The 22,592-nt window shown below is 39.9% G+C and overlaps 3 protein-coding genes across 12 annotated transcripts; 1 reads left to right on the top strand and 2 right to left on the bottom strand.

Annotated features, from left to right (window-relative positions):
* Positions 1-1,438: 1,438 nt before the first annotated feature.
* LOC105251288 (zinc finger protein Xfin) lies at positions 1,439-14,130 on the bottom strand. Of its 3 annotated transcripts, XM_011257976.3 has the most exons (11): positions 13,264-14,130; positions 10,698-10,829; positions 10,092-10,302; positions 9,586-9,997; positions 8,821-9,293; positions 8,399-8,724; positions 8,070-8,317; positions 7,650-7,920; positions 7,356-7,538; positions 3,271-7,270; positions 2,993-3,202 (listed from the first exon to the last, which is right to left on the bottom strand). In XM_011257976.3, the coding sequence occupies exons 1-11, from the start codon at positions 13,537-13,539 to the stop codon at positions 3,186-3,188; spliced, it is 6,549 nt and encodes a 2,182-aa protein (XP_011256278.2). In that variant the 5' UTR covers positions 13,540-14,130; the 3' UTR covers positions 2,993-3,185. The 3 variants fall into 3 exon arrangements, with proteins under 3 accessions (XP_011256276.2, XP_011256277.2, XP_011256278.2); XM_011257974.3 differs by having other exon boundaries at positions 1,439-7,270; XM_011257975.3 differs by having other exon boundaries at positions 1,439-7,270; positions 9,586-9,979.
* A 1,512-nt stretch (positions 14,131-15,642) lies between these two features.
* On the bottom strand, positions 15,643-17,109 carry LOC105251287 (NADH dehydrogenase [ubiquinone] 1 alpha subcomplex subunit 13). Of its 3 annotated transcripts, none has more exons than XM_011257973.3 (4): positions 17,089-17,109; positions 16,502-16,624; positions 16,240-16,390; positions 15,643-15,964 (listed from the first exon to the last, which is right to left on the bottom strand). In XM_011257973.3, the coding sequence occupies exons 2-4, from the start codon at positions 16,602-16,604 to the stop codon at positions 15,757-15,759; spliced, it is 462 nt and encodes a 153-aa protein (XP_011256275.1). In that variant the 5' UTR covers positions 16,605-16,624; positions 17,089-17,109; the 3' UTR covers positions 15,643-15,756. The 3 variants fall into 3 exon arrangements, with proteins under 3 accessions (XP_011256275.1, XP_019883093.1, XP_025262829.1); XM_020027534.2 differs by lacking the exon at positions 17,089-17,109 and adding an exon at positions 16,876-16,894; XM_025407044.1 differs by lacking the exon at positions 17,089-17,109 and having other exon boundaries at positions 16,502-16,784.
* Positions 17,110-18,008: 899 nt separating this feature from the next.
* On the top strand, positions 18,009-22,424 carry LOC105251286 (centrosome-associated zinc finger protein CP190). Of its 6 annotated transcripts, none has more exons than XM_011257969.3 (5): positions 18,009-18,120; positions 19,093-19,289; positions 19,355-19,494; positions 19,571-19,822; positions 19,905-22,424. In XM_011257969.3, the coding sequence occupies exons 2-5, from the start codon at positions 19,122-19,124 to the stop codon at positions 21,958-21,960; spliced, it is 2,616 nt and encodes an 871-aa protein (XP_011256271.1). In that variant the 5' UTR covers positions 18,009-18,120; positions 19,093-19,121; the 3' UTR covers positions 21,961-22,424. The 6 variants fall into 6 exon arrangements, with proteins under 6 accessions (XP_011256271.1, XP_011256273.1, XP_011256270.1 ...); XM_011257971.3 differs by having other exon boundaries at positions 18,014-18,120; positions 19,088-19,289; XM_011257968.3 differs by having other exon boundaries at positions 18,015-18,131.
* The last annotated feature ends 168 nt before the right edge of the window (positions 22,425-22,592 follow it).

The following is a 22,592-nucleotide window of genomic DNA, read 5'->3' as shown; positions in this document are numbered from 1 at the left end:
GGTACACTTCATAGGCTTGCCTTATCAAATTGTAGCAGTTTCATCAACGAAAAATCGTTTATAAGATTTAAGTTAAGGAATTCGTTTGAAAGAGGTAGGGTGTACATTTCCTCACAATTTCCTCCGCTTTTGACATCGCAGCTACACGTTTCCGACCTGTAGGGCCTCTGAGAGAACCAGTTCTCTCGCTCGAGCTATATCGAATTATAACATCAGAGACAAGAAATTAAGCGTAATTCTCCTTGCAATGTAGGTCGAGATTTTTTCTCCAAACAGGATGTTTATCGTCTTTTTAAACCTAATAGCTTTGACGAAAATTTGTAACGATATATTAATGGGATAAATGCAATTTAATACTTTTTTAAAGTCTTTTAAAATGAAACGAGTTTATAAAATACGGCTATTAAAATTTCAGAAATTGGATAAATCTTAATTCGACATTAATATAGCGACATATTATTATATCGAAAGTACAATTTGCAAGGATCTTTTCGAATAATTACATAATTTGCATTTTTTTTTTCGACAATTTTTACTAGAGAGAAAAATAGATTTTTTTTCTAATCTTTATCACTTACAAAGAACAATGTGATAAAAGCTATTCGTGTACGATATGTGTGTGACTTTCTTACGTAACATGCGTAACATGCCATTACAGGATGGGATAAAATAAGAAAGTCATTCTGCAAAAACACATGAAGAATAATTATTGTAATCAGAGTTCTGAACAAATCTAGAAGAATGATAATTTACGATAAATTATATGTGTAATTTGTCCTCGCATGTCCGTATTACTCAATATACACGTACGATTCGCGATCAGATTGCCGCAGAGCGAGGAAAAACTTTGGCGATGATATTCGACAAGTTTTACGCTTTTAAAACGTCGATCTCATTTCCGTTCTATTAATTTTTTTCGTCGCAATTAAAAGTCCACTTAAACCCAGTAATTTTCACTGCACGATTGTACAAGACATGTTCATATATAATTGATTGAATGCAAATCACTCGCAATACGACATTTTCATAATCGTGCTCTCTGTATATATATATATATATATATATATATATATATATATATATATATATATATGAAAAAAATTTAATAATCATTTAATGTATGTAAACTTGTAAATCTTAGCAATATAGAAGAAATAAAAAGAAAAATATGCACGATTTTTTAAACGTTCGTGAAATACTGAAACATTGTACATTTAAATTTCACAATTTAGGAATATAATTTTAGTATTTTCGATAATAATAAGTAAAAATTGTTCACATTATCATCGGCATTCCAATTTCAACTCCTCTCTACATCATCGAAGATCGTTCATATATCGCGTAATACGCACGGCAAAATCAGTATATTATCTCTTTTAAAGACTACGTAGCGCATCTTAGAAATTACTTTGGAATGGATATAATAAATAATAAGAAAAAAGAGAGATCGTTGACATATGTTATTGGATTGAAATCGACGAATATGATTTAAAAAAAAACGTCGTTTGCTATTTGACGCTCGTTTCTAACTTTTCGTCGCTATCGCATACGCATTGCGCACAAAAATGCGTATATTTTTCAATCTGTCACAATTCAAACGTAACACACAACGATTCCACTTTACTGTCCTCTCTGACTTTACTCATTCAAACTAAGTAGTTGAAAAGATTTGCAAGGCGATTAAATTAATATAATACAAAGCAACAACTATGTCTCGCTCAAGTTTCAATTGATCGTTGATATTTGTAATTGAGAAATACACTCCCTTTCCTTCTCTAATATACGTCTCGAGTTTTTCTGCATATCATTGATACACACACACACATGCGCTCATCCATACGTACAAACACACTCGTATTACATAACTGTACAGATTGATCGTTTAAAGCTATTATTTACATAAACCCCCTTTATTTCTCTCTATATCACTTTTCCATAAAAATATAGCGAAGGTGTACGATTTTCGTTTCTTTTTATATTACGCTAAAAAAAGAATTCCGATAAGAAACATTTAAATCTATCTCGAAATGTGGATGGTACTTGTTGCTTCCGTTATAGTATATTCGACTTTATTTATGGACATAGTTTTATAGTTTATCATGCGTTTCGGTAAAGTTTTTCTTTACGATCTTTCGCTAAAGCAAATGCACGCAGAAAACCTGATTTGAAATGTCTCCATTAAAAAGAAACGAATGGGTTCAAATGACGGCGTCAAACTCTACCAAGGTTTTAATCTAATGTCTTTCGATGTGTAACTTGTGTAACAATCGTATTTCTTTATTACTGATATAATTGTCATGGTTTTTTTTGCTGCACAATTCTAGGTGATTAAAATAATCATATCAGTACGAAAGAATCTATCAATTACATTTAAGAAAGGAAAGAATTTAAATTTGTGTGTGGGACACACGCGGTTTGCAGATTTTAATCTTGCTTCTCAAAAACGCGACGTTTAATTCGTTATATTCGCATCCTACTGTCTAACGGATGGCATCTCGCGCGTGAGCTATAGTCGCAATATTATTATTGTCAAAAAAGTGCTTTATTGATATAACTAATATCGGGAACATAAAAAAGGTATTGTAAATTGTAGCTCTTAGTAATCTACACATAACGCGATACTTAGACATATTTTTTTATAATTCAAAATTGTATTACTCTGCGAAACGATTAGTGACATTTTTCTTCTTTCTTTTGGAAGCTTGTAACGTTTCGCAAATTGTCTTATTTGACGCACCTTTGACAAATCGATAAAAACGAAACATATTCTCGTGAAAATCGTAATCTCTTTTATGCTTAATCTATCAAAAAATTTTTCGAAGCTACAAACTACTCTTCGCTTACTCTACTGTACAATATTGTTTCGTTCTTCAAGGTACATATGACATATTTTTTTTCAAGAGTCTCGATCAGTCCCAAGGTTGCATTAATTAATATCTTACATTTTATTACAGAATTATAATTATTATATTCTAAATATCTCTCTCTCTCCTTGTTTTGGCACTCGTGTCTTATTCTATTTCTGGGCGTCACTACTGTCCTCCTCTACATCATCCCCCGTGCTGTCGTCGTTCTCCGACATATCCTGAACATAGGTACCTTGTATCTCGTCCGTTTGCATAGCGTCGGTTTCGTTTTGCGTCGCAAAATCCTCCTCGTCCTCCTCTTCCTCGATCTCATAAGCATTATCTGGATAAATATACTGCGCCACCTCGGTGTTAGAGTCGTTATCGATATCTAACACATTATGTTCTATCAAAATCGGATTACCTTCCGCGTCTTTAGCCATCATCAACACTGTCCCGTCTAAACTATGTATTTCGTGCACTTGATCCCCACTACCACCGTCTCTATCGTCCATGACATTTTCGTCCCCGGAATCTTCGTCGTACTCGTCGCCATCCAAGTCGTTCATATTTCTCTTAGCATACTCCTTATCAAACTCCTCGTTCTTCACCCCCATCACGTCTTTGTCTCCGACATCGGAAGCGCAATCGTCCTCGTCCCATGTCACGGGTAGATCGTTGTTGTTAGCCGCGAAGAAATTGGACGCGTTCGACGTTGCCGCCGCATTTTCCGCGTCATTTTTAATTTCCGTTATCTCACACCCCTCCATTAATTTGTCCATATTCAACGATACCATCGGACTAAGTTTATGCCTTGTACGATCCATCGTGTTGCTATGCTCCTCGGATTCGTTTTCTGGTAACAGAGGCATTATCGGACTCAGCACAGGCGGTCCGTCGTCGACGTCCTCGTCATTTTCCTCTTCTTCCTCCTCACCCTCGGCCTCGGCTTCACCTTCATCCTCTCCACTTTCAGCCTCGGCCTCGCTTGTACCCTCCTCGCCTTCACTTTCTTCTTCACATTCACCTCCATCCTCACCTTCATCACCCTCACCTTCATCACCCTCACCTTCTTCTTCACCCTCTCTTTCATCTTCACCCTCACCTTCATCTTCACCCTCACCTTCATCTTCCTCTCCTTCTTCGTCGTTTTCATTATTTTCCTCGTCGTTCTCTTCTTCATTATCATTCTCGTCATTATTAGAGAAATCTACGTCACTTGCCATAGCTGCAGCGGATTCCTGGAGACACAATGTCTGAAATTTGTCTACATTCGCAGGTGCGCCGGAAATCAATAAGTTATTCAAGTTACTCTGTTTAATTTGATCTTCGTCAGTCGCCGCGGAAGTGTTTTGATTCTCGACGTAATTTTCTTCTATCGCCGGCGAATTTTCCTCGCCGTGTATCCTGAATCTATCGATGTCACTCAATCGCGGCTCTTCCTTTTGCATCGCGCGCACTTCCGCTTCTTCCATATCCGATTCGTCACTTTCGGAATTGCACGATTCACTGTTACCGCTCGCTCTGCTCGAAGGTCTCGTGTCCGGCTCAGTCCTTGTATCGGACTCATTTCCGTTTTCATTTTCGTTCTCCTCCTCCTCCTCTTCCTCCTCCTCCTCTTCTTCTTCGGCCTCGTTCTCGCTCGAACTACTATTACTACCGCTATCCGAGTCGCTATCTGAATTGTCTTCCTCGCTATTGTTCTCTTCGTTTTGGATGCCTCTGCTACCTTCGCCCTCCGATTCAAAATCCGCTTCTTCAACCTCCTCCTCGATGACCGACGTTTCATCGGCAATCAAACTGCCTTTCTCATCATTGTCATTTTTCGCGTTATCTTCAATATCCGCTGTTGCTGCATGATCTTCAAATTCCGACTTGCCGTTGCAGCTTGTCGCGTGCTCGCCGAGTTTCTCTTCACTCGCGAAACCTTGTTGGCACTTCTCGCATCGGAAGTATCCGATATGAATACTCATGTGCAGCAGCAATTTGCTTCTCGCGTTGTGATATCTGCCACACGTCTTGCACGTGAAATTGTTGCCTTCCGGCGACAAAACGGGAGCATGTTCGGCCTTTAAGTGATCGGCCAAGTCTTGATAGGATTTGCACAGCTTCAAGCATACACCGCAGGTAACGGCCGCTTCGGCCCGATGGAAGCGAATCAAGTGCTGCCACAAGTGCTTCTTAGCGGGCCACTGTTTGCCACAGACCTCGCACGTGCACTCGGTATTGGTCGATTCGTCATACACCTTGCGTGAGTCTTTGCGCGAGCATTTGCTATTACCCGCTGCTTTTACTTGCGACAACGGCATGAGATTCGGCACCGGTTTCTGGGCTGACAATTGCAGATTGATGTCCTCAAACAAGTTGAAGTCAGGAATGTTCAAATTGGATTCATTCGTCAACGGCATCGGTTCTTCTCGCTGAATCTGATTATTGTTCTTCAAATGCGACTCTAGAATCGATGTCGAGATATTATTCGGAACGTCGAATCTGCATATCGAGTTTCGTCGCGTGCACGCGTTGATGTGATTCCAGAATAGGGTCTTGGTAGAAAATTGCTTCTTGCAATTTTTGCACTCGTAGTTGCTTCTGTTTCTCATTTTACGCTTGCCGTCACCGTTGTTCTTCTTAAACTTTTTGAACATACGGACGGGATCGGTGTTGTGGACGTTCTGATAATGCTTGGCGAGCGTGTCCGAATTGAGGAAGATCTCAGGACACATTTCGCAATCATACGTATCATTCGGCGATCGTCTGCGTTTGCGAGAATCGCTCGAACTTTCGTCACACATTTCCTCGTCGAACTCGAGATCGTCCGGTTCTTCTTTCACGATGATATCAGGCATTTCGTAATCCTCCCTCTTTGCACTGATGTCCATTCTATATTCGAAAACGGCTAATTGGTCCTTTGGAACATTGTGCACGTGTTCGTAGTGATCACGTATAGCATTTTCGTCCGTAAAAACTGCTAAACACTGTTTACACGTGAGGAAAACTTTTCCGTGACATTTCTTCGTGTGATCAAAAGCCTTCCACTTGGATGCATACTGCTTGCCACATACCTGACACGTATTCGGATTGGAAAGAACGCTACTGTGCTCCGCCTCGACGTGTTTCTTCAAATCTTTTGGATCTTTCATAGGAATGAGACAAACGCCGCAAGACACACCAATCTCGTTCCGGTGTAACGATAGTACGTGCATCTTCAACTTTAGCTTATTCTCCACGGTGTCGCCACAGAAATCGCAGACATTCGGATTGCTATGATATTTGTGATCTTTTCGATGAGACTCGAGATCCTCCTTAGTGCGGAAGAGCTTTTTACAGCTTGGATGGTCACACGTCAGATCCGGATGATCCATATGATTGACGCGATTGTGGGTCATGATGCCCAGTTTGGAAGTGATGGTCTCGTTACACAAATGACAGGTATACGTGCTGTGGTGATTCTCAATATGTTTCTGCAAACTCGCACGATCCTTGAATATCCTCTCGCAGGCTCGGCAGCGGGTCAACAATGCTCCAGGATCCTTACGGTAGTTTTGACAACCCTTCATATGACGTCGGAGCAGATAACGCTTGTGGAATCCTTTGTTACACTTTTCACAATAATGCAGGATTCCATCTTCGATATTCAAGGACTTGGAAACTACACAGTTCTGATTGTCTTTGCCACCTATCGTAGGTATGTACCTATGAATCTTCGCAATGTGCGCCGTAAGATGATCCCTCGACGCGCTCGTTTTCGCACAATACGGACAAGTCACGTCCGCGTGACCCTTATGTACCCTGTTTACATGTTTCCACAAGTGCGACGTGCGACCATAGTACTTAACGCATAAATCGCACGGGAAGAGATTGTGAATTGCTCGACGATGATTGCGTAAACTGTCCAGAGTCGTGAACTTGTGCTCGGGGCATTGTTCGCATTTCAATTTGAGATCTACGGCCCTGTTATTGCCATGCTCGAGTTTCACTGATTCGTTGGTTATCTCGTTGAGGTTACTATTATCACACGCGACATCCGCAACAGCCGCCGTCGCTTCCGCGGCCGCTGCTGCCGCTGCCGCTGCCACTTCCAAACCATGGATCTTTCTATGCCGTGACATTTTGGATTTATTGGAATACGGCCTACCACAAATATCACAGCTGAAATCACCATTGGTCAGTGGCCAATGTTTCGCCTTTACATGGGCATTTAACTGCATCACATCGGAAAATACTTTCAGACAAACGCCGCAGATCAGGGGCACCGTATCGGCGTGAACGCCCATCACGTGTTTCCAGTAATCGACACGAGTAGGCCATAATTTCCCACAAATCTCGCAGGTGTTTGGTGACGGGCCTTGGATCAAATGATGCTGGAGATGATCATTACGTAATGATTTTGTCGCGAATATTTTTCCACAATTTTCCCATTCGCACTGGAACGATAAATAATCACGTTAGAATCAGGAAAAAAGATACACAAGAAAAGATAACAAGAACCCATCTATCTCTCGAACTCACCTTGATGGAAGGTTCGTTGTTATGCATATTGTTGATATGCAACCAACGTTCCCATTTACTCGAATGAGAACTACCGCAAATCTCGCAAACGAAAAATAAATGATACTGCGCTCTATTACCATTGCCGTTGACATTCGGAGCGTTTCCACTTCCCGCTTCTCCTAGCGGAATTATCTGTTCAGACTATAAGGAAAATTGTTTAATTTCTATGCTATAAGTTATATCAAATTTTTTGTAACTTTGTAATACAAGGTCTTTTTTATATTAAAAATATTAATGTACGATTAATTTTACCTTATGCGCATTTCTTTGATGTCGTATAAGGTGATCCTCGTTTGGAAAAGATTTATAACAAATGTAACAATCTACTTTCTCTCCATCTTCTCCATCAAAATCTATTACTTGTTCATTTCCTTCGGTACCATTCAAGTTTTCGTTATAGTAATTACTGTTTAATTGTACAAAAATTGCAGGATCATATCCAGAATCGATATTGTGTATCGAGACATGAGCTATTAACTTTTTTCTTGAATCATGCTGTCTGCCGCATATTGTGCAGCTATACCTGCATTAGCATTTTACATTTATCATGTTTCATAATACATATCTTGTGTATTTTACAAAAATATTGACTAGTATATTACGAGATAGAGAAAAAATGTAATCTATGAAAAAAATTATATTAAAAAAAGTAGACAATATAAGAACTTGTACCTTCTTTGTTCCGATATTAAAAGCTTGGATTTTCCATGATACATGTAGAGATGACTTTGGAGCTGTGTATTATCGGAACAAATCTTTAAACATACTCCACAGGCAAGTGCAGCAAGTTCCTTATGCGTTGCACGCATGTGCAACCATAACGACGCTCGATCATTAAAATCCCTCGCACAAATCTCACATATAAATACTGTTTCGATTTCATTATTTTTCAAATCTTTGTCATCATTATCCAAATTTGTCTGCATAAACGTAATGCATATAATGAATCATATCATATCTTTAATACAATAAAAAAAAACCGAATAAAAATTTTATTTTACCTCGGGTGACGACGAGAATTCTGGTGGTTCTTTTATTTCACTTTGCTCATAAAGGCTGACATCCATTCGGTTCCAATTTTGAGACATTACAGATGTTTTTAGACACTTATCACTGTCAATGATAGGAGTAGGATCAACGCCATGCGCCGACGTAATATGCCTCATCAATGAAGACTTCAAAACGAAATCCTTTCGACACAGTATGCAAATAAACGGCTTCTCGACATCGTGCCTAACTTCGTGTGACTTTAGATTGTCCACCGATGTAAAACTTTGCGGACAATATTCGCAATACCACCTTTTTACCTCAGGATTCGTCTCACCTTCTAAATATAACGATCCAAAATTAGGTAGTTTTTTAATCCTATGTGTGAAATTTTCAATCGTTCTAAATATGTAATTTTAATCATTGAAAATTTTACCTATCTTGACTATTTTTCTCGCCTTGCAACTTGACGTTGAACCATCATCGTCGTAAATCCGTTTTAAACTGTCTCCTTTAGTCAATGCTTGTTTCAATATAGTCAACTGCGGATTCTTGGCCAGTTTAGCCTCAGCACTCCTAAAGTCTTTATTCTCGTCGTCCGAATCTATAATACTTGACATATCGTCGGACATATCGACTAAACTTTTATTATTCTGCGCGTCGCTTTGTCTTAATAAATCAGTGCGTTGCTCCTCAATACATATCTGACGATGCGCGTTGAAGTCTGCTAGATCTTTATAAATCATTGGACACGTTTGACATTGATAATGTGTTTCCGCGCGAGAAAAGGAAACTGATAATTCCGGGGGTGGTGGTAGACCGGCGTGTCGCGATTTTATATGCTCATCCAAATTGCACCGCGTTGAGTATATACGCGAACAATACGCACACGTTACCGCAGGATGTCCCCTAAAATAAAACAAATATTAATAATTTAGAAATGTTAAAAGGTTTATTTAAATGTTATGTATATAAAAGCTACTAAAATAAACTATTAGAAAGAAAAAGTAAGTTTTAAAAGAAAAAGTAAGTTTTAAAAGAAAAAGTTTTAACTTAAAAAAATTCATTCTATTCTTTAAGTAAAGCATTTCTAATCAAGAACTTTAATAGCGTTTACCAGTAAATTCGTTATATTGCATTACAATGACTAATTTATATGTAAAATATATAACTGTACAGATTTGTTGAAGCTTTGGCTCACCGATGTGTTGTAGAAACGTGTCCCCAGCGATGCTTCGCGGTAGAATACGATTTATGACAGAGATCACATTGATACGGTCGCTGATACGAGGTATGGTCGTCAGTAATGACTCTTTCGCCGATCACGTCACCCTCACCCACGTGAATCCTCGCGTGCAACGAAAGATGACCCTTGGAGCTAAATGCCTTGTTGCACAGAGAACATACGTAGACCTCGTGTTGCTGCGAAGTAGGTGGAAAGACCGTCACGGCCTCTTGTTGACTGGCTGCGACACTCGTATTGTTTGCGCCGCACTCCTCCTCGTTTTCCTCGGTTACCATCGGCGTCATTTCTAAGAAGTCACTAGGATTCGTCTCCATATCCATCTCGTATTCGTATTCCGATCGTCGATCCTCTGTCGAATCATCGAGCACTTTGTATCGAAATAACATATGCGTGAACAACAACTTTTACGAGATATAAAAGGAAAAAAAGAAGCCTTTGCAAAAACGAATGTGGACACGTACCTTCGTCCGTACCTTCGCTCGCATCGAGAATCTCTTCAATCTCGGGATCGGCCTCACCATCGGAATTCAACCTCGGTGGTGTACCTAACGCGGCATTCGGATTGACCACCGGCGCCTCCGGGATAAGTATTGGCATATTTTCCTTTCCCTTTAGAAGCTCCGTGTGCATCTCACTGCACTGCGCGCTATCATTTGCACCGTCATCGTTCGCCTACGACACATATACATCCAATGTATTTATACATATATAAAACGATGATCTCTGATTTATAATATTTAATCACATTCTTCACTCTCTCGTTTTAATCAGATGCGGCTGTTCGATGTTAAAATTATCCTTATAAATCTTTCTCTTCGTTTGACTTTTCGTATAAAAATAATGATTAAAAATAAATTAATAATCTATAAAGATATAATTGCTTGATTACATAATATCATTTATTTATACTCTAATTTTTAAAGAAGAGGTTTTAAAATATAGGTCCAATTATATCGAGAAGAGAAAATATCAGATTGCGCGATTACGTCTCAATTCGCTCGATATTTTACTGTCAAGTACACAAATCAGAGATTAAGTTCGTTCCAACGTCAGATCGAGACACTTACGTCTTCCTTGGGCCTATTTCTTTCCAGCCAAGCAGATGCGTTCACGCATGCGGTTCTAAAGTCGTAAAAATTTTCCAAATTATACATGCATCGATAACATAGGACTTTCGGCAAAGGATCAACTTCCTCTATCTGAAACATAAGAGGTTTCGATATTTTCGTAAAAAATGTGTCAATAACTTTATATTAACGTTAAAGGATTAAGCATAATAAATTTCTATTCTAATTCTGTCTCTCATCGATGTGTATATTATATATATATATATATATATATATATATATATATAAATATTTAATTAGAAATAATGGCTAAATTTATTGATAGTTCGATAAGCAGCGATAATAACGAGGTGAAAATTAAATTAGATATTTAATACGCGTATTGATTAAACTAATGTTTTACAATTACGTTTGTCATTCATAATTAATTTTAGAATTGTAGAATGTCGTCAATTCGTATATTTGAATGGAAAAAAATTGTAAATAATTATGTTTATTACTTTTAGATTATTTTTTTATTATATTATTTTGTTATCACGATATATATTTCCTGTGACTCTGTATTAAAACAAAATAGTTTACTAATTTATATTATAAGTCTGTCTTTGCGAATGAATCTGTCGCAAACAGATGTTATTATTGTATTTATTGTCATTTGAATGATAGGAAAAAAATTGTAAATAATTATGTTTATTACTTTTATATTATTTTTTATCGTATTAATTTGTTGTCGCGATATATATATTTCCTGACTCTCTATTAAAACAAAATAGCTTTTAATTTATATTATAAATCTGTCGTAAACAGATGTTATTATTGTATTTGCTGTCATTTGAATGATAGGAAAAAATTGTAAATAATTATGTTTGTTACTTTTATATTATTACTTTTATTTTTTATTGTATTAATTTGTTATCGCAATATATATATTTCCTGACTCTCTATTATAGATACGATTACAGATTAAAACAAAATAATTTCCTAATTTATATTATAAATCTGTATTTGCGAATAAATCTGTCGCAAGCAGATGTTATTATTGTATTTACTGTCATTTTAATTATCTCTTGCGTCGTTAAAAACTAGTAAATTCCTCGTAAAATGTTCGCGCCTCTATCTTCTCGTTATTAAAATGCACGTCGCACGTTGTATTCGTCACAGACGAGATTTCGTAACAATCAATCTCAATGGATATCTGCAATTCTAAGATGCAATTAGTAGTCTCTTTAGAAATTTGCCGAAAATTTCTCAATAGAAAAAAAATAGCACGCTTTTTACTATTCTTCAGCTAATCGAGCGAAAATTAAAATTTTCTCTAATATATTATATAAATTATTATGTAAAATCTTTAATTGTTATTAAAGAGAAGAAATTTAAATTTAATAAATTTAAGCTTCACCTTTCACGCGATATTTACGATATTTTTATTACAAAATATTTTTGAGAGATGATGTTTGTAATTCTTGAAAATTATATCATGTTTACATACATATTTATTTGAACTTTACAAAATATAAAACATTATTTACACAATCAATAAATGCATATATCAGTGTCATATATTGCACCGAATAGTAGTAACGCATCTCTTGAGGATCGTCACGTGCATCTAACATACTTCAGAATAATAGTGATGCATCTTAAAGGAGATCGCGTGGCTTTCATCGAGTATTTTTTATCCGTTTACTTGTTCATCTCTCGTTACGCGGAGGTTTAAATAAACCTCCCTTGTAAGAATAATAAAGCGTCGACGTAAACTCTAGCGTAGGGATGGATACTCGATTGAACGCGCTCCAGAGAGAGGATGCTCCTCGGAGCATCCCCATCGAGCGACAAGGGATGGTACACGTGATCGTGGGAAATATCAAAGGGCGCGCGAGGAAATCCGCCGGAAGGAGAACTCGCGCGTACGCGCTTGACCCGATGACGGGGCGATAACGGGCCGGAGTCTCGTGGCAGGAAGAGCGCCCGAGGAGAACAAACGACGACGTTCGCCGAGGCGGCAAACAAAATGTCGCCGGTGGGTCGCGTCGCGCGACGGGGCGTCCCTCCTCGCCTCGTTGTCGGCATCGCCGACCTCGCCGTCCTCGCGAGGCGCGATGGCCACTGGGTGGAATTGGCGAGGTCCGAGGACGCCGCTCGGCCATCGCGTTCGCTCGCGATGGCCGACGGCGACGACGCGGCGGTGGGAAGGAAACCTTCACCCAGTAACGCCCCGTCGACGCCGAACGAGTCGTCCGTGAATGTCTGTCTTTTTCTCCGTCCGTCTCTGGCGCTCTCTCTCTCTCTCTCTCTCTTTCTCTCTCCTTCTTTCTCTCTCTCTCATCTCGGAAGAATGAGATCGAGGACGAACCGTGCAGGGCCACGAAGCGCCGAGGGAGGTGACTCAGAAACGTAAATGAAATCGAGGGAAAGAGAGCGAGAGAGAGAGAGAGGGAGAGACCGAGGGACGCTACGAGAGACAAAGAGATGAACAGAGGGCAGAAGAGGATGAAAAAAGAAGTAGAGCGAAAGCGAGTTCCACGAGGTGCAGGATAATATCGCTGTCGCGAACAAAGAGACTCACCTTGAACGACAGGCACGTCTGAATTTTGTCAACGAGCTGCCGCTTTCTGCCTTCCTGGCCGAATATATGCATGCTGACGTTGTCGTAAGAGGCGCACAGACGACAGAGATCGTGATAAGATTTCCTCCGCTCCATCGGCATCGCCATCGTGCTCTTCGTTGCAGTTGCCAACGTCGATGTCGGGGTCGATGCCGATGTCGATGTCGACGTCGACGTCAACGTCGCCGTCGTCGCCGTCGCCGCCGCCGTCGTCGTCGTAGTCGATATCGTCGCCATCGTAATGTCGCCACTCTCTCGACAAAATTCGCGTCCCTCGCTGTCTGTCTCTCTCGCTCCCTCTCACGCTCCCTGTCCCCGTCGTAGCAGCGTCGCCGTCGACGTCGATGGCGAGACTACGTCGATGGGGAGTGACGCGTGACAACGTTGCAACGTCTCGCTGCTATCCTCCCAGCCGGACGGATGGACGGGAACTATGATGGACGACGACAACGACAACGTAATCTCGCGGTCGTACCGCTGCCCGGGACGAACTGGTAGACTCCGTGCGTTTCTCCCTCCGTCTCTCTTCCTCTCTCTCTGTCCGTCCGTCTCTCTCCTTCCTACCGATAAGGTAAGGCCCACACCTCGTCGGCTCTTCCTCCTCGTCTAGCTACCTACCTACGTGCCTACGTTCACTCGACTACCTGCCTGCCTCTGCCTCACCAACCACCAACGGCCTAGAGCTTCCTCTTCCGCTCCTCGGACCGCATCCTTCGCGACGCCGCCGCTGTCGCCGCCCGTGATGCGAGGCTCGCTGCGATACCGCTCTACCCGGGACAGGCAGCGCGCTGCACCACACTGCACCGCGCACCGCACCGCACCGCGTCGCACCGCACCGCGTCGCACCGCGTCGCACCGCGTCGCACCGCGCCGCGCCGCACCGCACCGCACCGCACCGCACCGCACCGCACCGCACTGGTCGGTTCGCGGTCAGGTCGTCGTAACCAGTCGCGATTAACAGCGCACGTTGCCGTAGCTACCGTAGCTCCGAGAGGAGAGGGCTTCCCTCCGCTAGCTTCTCGCCTTCACGCTCGTCGCTGCGGCCGCACCGCGTCTGCCGATGCCCGCTGCTGCTTCCTGGCGATCCCCGTGACGGTGAAAGCTCCCCCGGGCGCCGCCATCTTGTACACAGACACTTGTTTCGTAGCCGGCGATGGTGCGGACAACGCGGTGTAACGTTGCCGCGCGTACAACGACAACGACGATGACGGCGCATTGGTTAGCGCGTTTCTGGAAATCGGCGAGACCGCCTGCATCGGACGAAGGAAAAGTCGAACGGAGCGAAGTTGCGCGCACGCGACGCGCACGCTTCTCATTCGCCGCCGCGCGCCACGTGTCCGCTGGAGCGTCGTTCATTGGCCCCTGCCGCCCGCGCGGATCGGTCATTGGGCGCCGCATGCGCATGCGCGTGCGGTGCATCGAGTCGATAAACTTGAGCGAGCTTTGAATGGTGGAGGGAACGACCGCGAGTAATCCCTTATCTACAAATTGCCAAAGATCTTATTCCTCCTAAAATGTAATGTCTTGTAACGAGAAAAAAATTATTTTTAAAATTGTAGATTGTAAAAAGACAAAGTTGGCGCACCGTGTACTTTCTTTTCGTAATATGTACAGTTGCAACATATGTTATTATTAAAATTTAGAAATTGCGCTTCTTTATCTCCCATTCTTTACGATATAAATTTAGTCTTCAGTGGATAAGAGAGAAAAATGACTGCGTACTTTTTCTTTCCATTAAATGTGTGCGCAGAATTATTGACAATTTATTTGGACATAAACTCTCCGATATTAATGCTCATTTATGCATAAACTATGAAATAATAAGATGTTACCTCGAGGTAACGTATATGAGAAAGTATGCCATATTGTTGACACTTATCATTAATTAATCTGCATTAACAAAATGGCATTGCAAATCGGCTCTTTTCGTTTCGATTAATATTGCTTTTTCTTTTGTGCTTCTTTTACATAGATAAATTTTATATATGTACAGTTATCTGTTACATTTATAACTCATAAAATTCTAAAAATAAATGTAAAAGTAAGCATAATTCAATCTTATATATACATAAAAATAATTAAATCATGTATAAACATTTCATTCGACACTTTTCATAAAAGCTTAAAAAGAAAAAAAAAAAGACACTAAATAACAAATTACATCATTAAGTTCTTATCATTTTATCTTTAAATAACCAAAATAAACAAAGATTGTCGACAGAGGAATATTCATATGGAAATATTATTGTGTTAAGAATGATTTTTTATTCTTTCTAAGCTCCAAAGAATTTAGAACGGTATTTGTAATAATTTACAACTAATGCATAATTACACTTCTTCTTGTTTTTATCAACCGACTACGCATGCAGGTTTATTTGGTTTGCAATTTATAATTGACCAGAATAAGCAATTTATAATTGACCAGAACCTGCATGAAAATTGTTGACAATGCCTTTATGTGAACAAATGACGCCAAGAACGAGTCGAGTAGTCGGATGGATCAGAATGTGCAAAGTGTTCGATAAACAGAGGTTCCCTAAATTGATTTTCTTCATCCAGGAAGTATATCGGTTCACCATAATATGTGCCAACTTCCCATCTCTCGACATTCTTCATTAGCTCTGCCTCCTCATCACGATTGCGTCTCATCTGTCTCAAGACACTAGGCAAAAAGAGAAAATAATTATTAAACATTATAAAATTCAAAATCATCTAATTAAGATCTCTTGTTTACTTCTATTAGGAATAGTGCATTAAACGAAAAGCACATATGAACCTGTCATGTGATCTACATTTTTATCTAAGAGTATCTTAAGCATAAGCAGGTTGCCCTAAGATTTTATTCAGTCAGTAAAGTGACTGATACCATTTTCAGATCTTAAAGCTGAAGAGGATGTTAAATATAAGAATTATGAATACAGGCCATGATATTCTTACGCTCTATCTCGTTCCGCTATCAGTGCTGGCCATATAGCTAGACGTGCGCTTCTCATCTCAATCTGATTCCGTCTAACCAATTTCAAGTTCAAATAGTAAGCATAAAATCCGACAACCTGGGTGGCAAAGAAAATCGCCCATGTACTCTTTGCTGTAAAATTGCAAAAACACGAAAAATTGAAAACGTCATTACGTAATATTGTAGGTTACTGTTTAGTAACTCGAAGAATCATATCATACTGATAAATCTATCGCACTTTACCATTAAGAATGCTGCGTAGTTTAATCCGCTCTGTTTGGATGGGACCATAGCCTCCTTTCGGTGGTAAGTCCTGCATCCTTTTACTCGTTGCAGCCGCGTCCATCCTGCGTCAATAGCTGTGTCCTGCGATAGTGATACTCGAATTAGATTTTATAGAACATCACTTGATTATAACTCAAGAGAAAAGCCTCGAAAATAATTCATCCACAACACGTAACGTCATACTCGTCCTCCGGAAGGAGACGAGACTCCAATGTATGTAGCAATACGACACTAATTATAATATATATATATTTGATACCTAGAATTGATACGTATTAAAGTAATGAATACTGCCTAAAAAATATGAAAAACTACTGATAAAGTCTTCCTACCGGAATGAAAACTGATAAATCCAGCGAAAAGTACGATTAAAAATAATTAATCAAATTTGACAAGCAACTTTATTCGTTTGTCGAAATTAATACTTGGATAATGTTTAAAATTTAATTATTAAAAAATCTCGCAGAATTGACATAAAATATCAGGGGAAAAATAATAAAAGAATAATACAAGGATTTTCTCTCTTGTGGTTGGATTTTAATCACCTTTTACATTTTTACATAAAGTTGATAAAGTCCAAATCACATGGACAAATCAAGATACGTATGCATTGCTAAAGTCCAATTCTCATAAATTCGCATTTAATTACAAATGCATTTAATTTATACGTAATCATCGATTATTAATTATTATTAATTATTAATATTGCATCATTATTTTATGCCGACTTTTTAGACAGATCTAGAAAGAAGTCAATTCAAGTATAATAAGGCCGAGTTTCCACTGAGCGCGTCTCGCGTCGTGTCAGCCGGCGCGTCACGAGTTAACCAATCAGAACATCCCATTTTATTGCATAATTTGTGAATTTGCGCGTCTTTTTAGATAACGCATTGGTAAGATTGCTTTATTTTGGACTTTTGGATGAAACCGCGCATTTACCATGACGTAGCCCACCGATAATGAAATGATATTTATTATAAGTTCAAAATTATTATCAAAATAATATTTTTAAGTTCCAGTTATTACTCAGATATTTGATGGTGTAGCCAAAAGATTGTAATTAGTAGATTTTGTTGATTATGTCATGCTTCGCCGTATTGCTTGACATAAAAAAATAGTTGTTTCTTAAACTCTTATTTACAATTTAAAAAGTATCACAATTAATGCAAACATAATACAAATGTCTATGACAAATGTAAATTAAACTAAAACGATTTATTTCGGATTATTATGAGCAAGTTAAAAACATAAAACGTCTTGTCGCGACGCGTTCAGTGTGAATAAAAACGACGCTATTTCAAAACTTTGTCGAGACGCGCTCAGTGGAAACTCGGCCCAGTGTTTAATATCCGCTTCGAGTCACGTGCAAAATCGACCAATCGCGTGCGTTCGCGATGCCGCGTGGAGCGGCCGCTCTTGTCAAACTTGACAGCTTCGTGGCCGGCCGCGGGCTCGAACGCGAACAGCTCCATCTGTGAGTCACGACACATAATGGGATGCTTGCTGTTGATTGCATACTGAGAAAATTCGTAAGAGATGGTGCTGAACGGGAAATATTGAAGGCCTGCTGCGAATAGGTATGCGACTTGTAAGTGCATAGGAGTATATTTTCGATTGGCGTATATACGCGCACGGGGCGGATCGCGTCGCGGAGCCGGGTAACGCTGGTCACGGGCAACTCGGAGAGGACGCAGCCGTGGATGCAGCCAGCGTCTTCCCGCGGACCGCCGGGAGGATGTGGCACGCGATTATAATGCCGTTCCCCCGAGATCGAGTCGCCCGCGCTTCCACCGCGCTCCCGAGCCCTCCGCTATCCTTGCCCTCTTCCTCGCGAAATCGTGGACTTCCCGCGCAAAGGACCCGTCGCGCTTTTTACGCCCCTTACGACGAGATTCCGCGCGCGAGTTGATGCACCAGTCGGGTAAAGCGCGAAGCGAGATATGCCGCGGCCCTCAATGTCCTTGATCGAGGAAGAATCGACCTGTCGCGAACGTCGTGTTGATCGAATTTTTTTCAAGCTATTTCACGATTCCTGAGACTAAGAAGATTGAGCTTGCCCGGCTGTACTCGCATTTACATGTACACGTTTTTTTATGTACAAGATCATATGTTAAGATTGTGTTATTCTACTTTTTCCGATTGTTGTGCAATGTATTCGCGCGATACTAGATCATAATTATTGTAGTATCGTAATTTTGATACCAAATGTGATGTAATTATTTCATCCAAGTATCTTGTACCACTTGTATTTCACACTTTGATGTCACATTAATGTATATACATTTTATAATTCTACATATTATTTAATGTTTGTAGAATAAAGTGCAAGGATTATAGTTAAAATAATTCATACTGATATATATTACTTATCCAGCTCACATTTCTTTAGCTTATTAGATATATGAAAGATTGCGAATGGTTTTTGATACTTTTCATTGAGAATCATTTTTTTAATTTGTATAATAATCCAGAAAGTAGAATACAGTAATATTAAGTTTGTTTATATTGTATCCAATTATGTTAAATAATTTTTGCTGTGTCAAGATCAGGTGTTGATATTTTTGTCAAATACTTCACGATGGAGTCGGGAATAATTCAGGAGGAGTCGCCCCCTTTGCGTGGGTTAAAGCAAGTAAAGGTGGATAATTGGGGATCGTTTTTTCTCCAGCAAGTTCAGCAACTTTACTCTAATGAACAATTTCTTGATCTAAAAATTAGATTTCCTACAAGTGATATTATTGTACAGGTATAAATAATATATAGTGCTTATAATTGCTTGTAATTCTGTGAATACATAAGTAGCAATTTTAGGCCCATCAACTCGTAGTGGCGACATGTACAGACTATTTTATGCAACTTGAGCAGCAACAGAGAGAAAAGAATGAAAACTTTAATGGTATAATTACTATGCCTTCAGACATGCCTTATGAGTGTGTTAAATCTATTATAAGGTGCATAACTTATACAATATTTATTGTTAAAACATTCTTGTTGTTTTTATATGTATGATTGCATTTATATGCATAGATTTATGTACACTGGACATTTGGAATACTGGACATCAGAGCAACATGCTTTGTACCGTACGGCGCAAAAAATGAAAATGACAGTGCTAACAAAATTGTTAGATGCTCAATTCAATACGAGCAATTTACAGGCTGAAGCAACAAAAACACCCACGCGATCAGCAATAACTGTCTCAAAATCATCAACCCCAATCACAAAACCAGTCATTAGCTCCATATCGACTTTATCTGGACAGCCGTTGCCAGGCAGGAAGTACGTATTGCATGATGTAATGTTCCAAGCACAATTTTACCTATAATAGTTAAATGTCAACAATTCTTTATTATTATTGAAGACTTCCAATTTGGAAGAGAAAGCTGGACGAATCTCCATCTATGCCTGCGATGAATTACGAAGTACGAACATTCCACGGCACATCCTCCATGCATAAACCTCAGGAGACAACTCCTGGTCCATCCAGATTCGATCTTCCGGAAGCGGATGATATTGCTTTGGGAGTATTTTCTTCGTTCGACGACATTACGTATAATACAAAGCCTATTGTTCAAGCATCAGATGCATATAAAAAAGGAGGTGGTTCTCGTAAACGTTCACCGGATAGGGACAGTAAAAATGACACAACTGAAGACGAGGAGGAAGAAAATCAGGGGAATGAGAAAAGTCCGACAGACGCGAATTCGGATGATGATTGGAGTATATCGAAGACTTTTCAGAAATCTCCAGAAGGACAGTCTGTGAAAAAACGAGTCCGTTTCGATTTGGAAGAAAAGGAAAATGTGGAAAAGCCTAAGTCAAATAGATCGAGCACCGACGATTCCATCAACAATCACGCAAAAATCATTAGAGAAGTATTAAAAAAGTATCCACACTTAGTGAAGAACAATAAAAATATTCGATTGAAGATCATGCAGAAGGAAACGAAATCCTCCGATAGCAATGCCGGGTGCAAAACAAAAGTATCTTATGTGGTTCTGAAGTCCGATCACCTGTTATCCAATAATGGCGAGGAGAACGATTCCAAGTGCAACGGCAATATCGATGGCGAGACGGGTCCTTGGAAATGCAACAAATGCGACTTGGACGAAGAGTATACGAATTATTACATGTACAGAAGACACATGCAGGATGTGCACGAGGAGAAGTTTGATCCGAGAGTTTGCGAGCATTGCGGTTACAAAGCGACCAAGCGTAATATTCTGATGTATCATCTTTATACCAAGCACAACGTGCCACCGCCTAAGAGCATGTGCTTCCCGAAATGCCAGGCCTGCTCGTATGTTGCTCTTTCGGAAACTTTACTCGTGCGCCATCAAATAAATCACAATCATCGGCCTCCTACCCGACATCACTCTCTGCCTTCCGAGGATATCCAATGTGGCCAGTGCAATCAGTCATTTAAGAGCATCACTGAGCTTACTACACACGAATTGAATAGCGGACATGAAGGTATGGTAGTCGGCAAGGAGACGAAGGGCCATCGTTGTCCATATTGTGGTAAGGTATTTGTGCGTCTGACAAATTTGCAAGTACATTTAGACTGCGCGCACAAGGAATTAAGTAGGGATACCAATGAATCCGCGCCGTCCACACCACCTATCTCACTGGAACCATCATCCGAAGCGGAGGCTCTCAGTCATGTTGCCAGCGGTATAGCAGCTTCCCTCGCTGTTGGAGATGATACCGACGCAACCGTGGACACGCAAGAGAACGAAACTGTAACGATGGAAAAAACTAATGACACTCACTACATCGTGCCAGACATGTTAGATGACATAACGCGTAATATCACTTACAGCGAGCATGAATTAGAGGGTCAGCATATGATAATGCTGGTAAATAACGATGAAAATTACCAGCACGTCGAGAACGATCATCATCAGCAACCGCAGCAGTTGGATATCGCTGATAACGAGCAAATAGTGATGCAAGGTACAGACGATGGAATGATCGTATATATCCATGGCGCCGAGGAAAGCGATCATCGATCTTACGAGAGTTATCAACCTGCTGAAGTCACGCAGGATGCCGAGGAAATAGTCGAGGAAGTCGTCGAAGAGGTCGAAGAGGTCGAAGAGGTCGAAGAAGTTATGGAGGAGGAGGAGATGCAGGAGGTGACTCAGGACATGTTGGAAAATTGCACCGATAATCAAGTCGAGGAAGTGATACAATACGTGGAAGAACAAACGGAAATAGTGGAGTACGATGAGGAGCAATGCAGCGAACAAAGTAACAACAGTATGGACGAGGCTCAAGGATCCGTCATGATTATCGAGGAAGAGCACGTCGAGGGGGAAGAGGATATAGAAGGGATAGCTGATAAACAACGCAAGAAAATACAAAGCTTTGCTACTGAATGGGACGAGGATAGCGCGGAAATGACGGAATCATGAATATTGTAATGTTGGATATTATCTTATTTGCTTACGTAATATGTTATTAACTTTCATCATGGCTATATTCTCTAATTAAACGTTTTATTTTATATTTTACTCTGTGTAATGCTTGTTGATAGTGTTCGGTGATTTAACGAATGTAGTATAGCCATGCTGACTTTGCGGTTTAGCGGTAAACAAAATTAATCACGTTATTATATTTACTAGCAACAGGAGTCATGAGTATTGAAGAAATTATACTGCGCTTATATATGTGAATTCTATCGTTGCACCGACACATTGTATTTTCTGAATTTTTTTTTCGAAGCAAGCTTTTAACACGTGAAGTATGATATATTTTACAATGCAAAAATACAGAACGTACATCTCGATATGTATAGTCCTTACTGCGGAAGCACTTGTAAAAGACATAAGAATTTATAGCCTCAAAATAGAGAAAAAAATTTTTTTTTTATTATAAGAAAAAGTTTATATCTGCTTAAATATAGATATAAAGAAAATGTATGTTACATTTATTAATTAAGAATATAGATTAATTTTGTGAAAATCCACAGTATATGCACATAACGCATATCGCTGACCAATCTCGTAGATATAAATTGTTCTGCAAAAATATATCACATACAAAA

The sequence above is a fragment of the Camponotus floridanus genome, unplaced genomic scaffold, assembly GCF_003227725.1.
Source record: "Camponotus floridanus strain SB8 unplaced genomic scaffold, Cflo_v7.5 scaffold16, whole genome shotgun sequence".
In the NCBI taxonomy this organism is placed as follows: Eukaryota; Metazoa; Arthropoda; class Insecta; order Hymenoptera; family Formicidae; genus Camponotus; species Camponotus floridanus.
The sequence above is the reverse complement of the archived record's forward strand: the minus strand, read 5'-3'. Positions and strand labels throughout refer to the sequence as shown.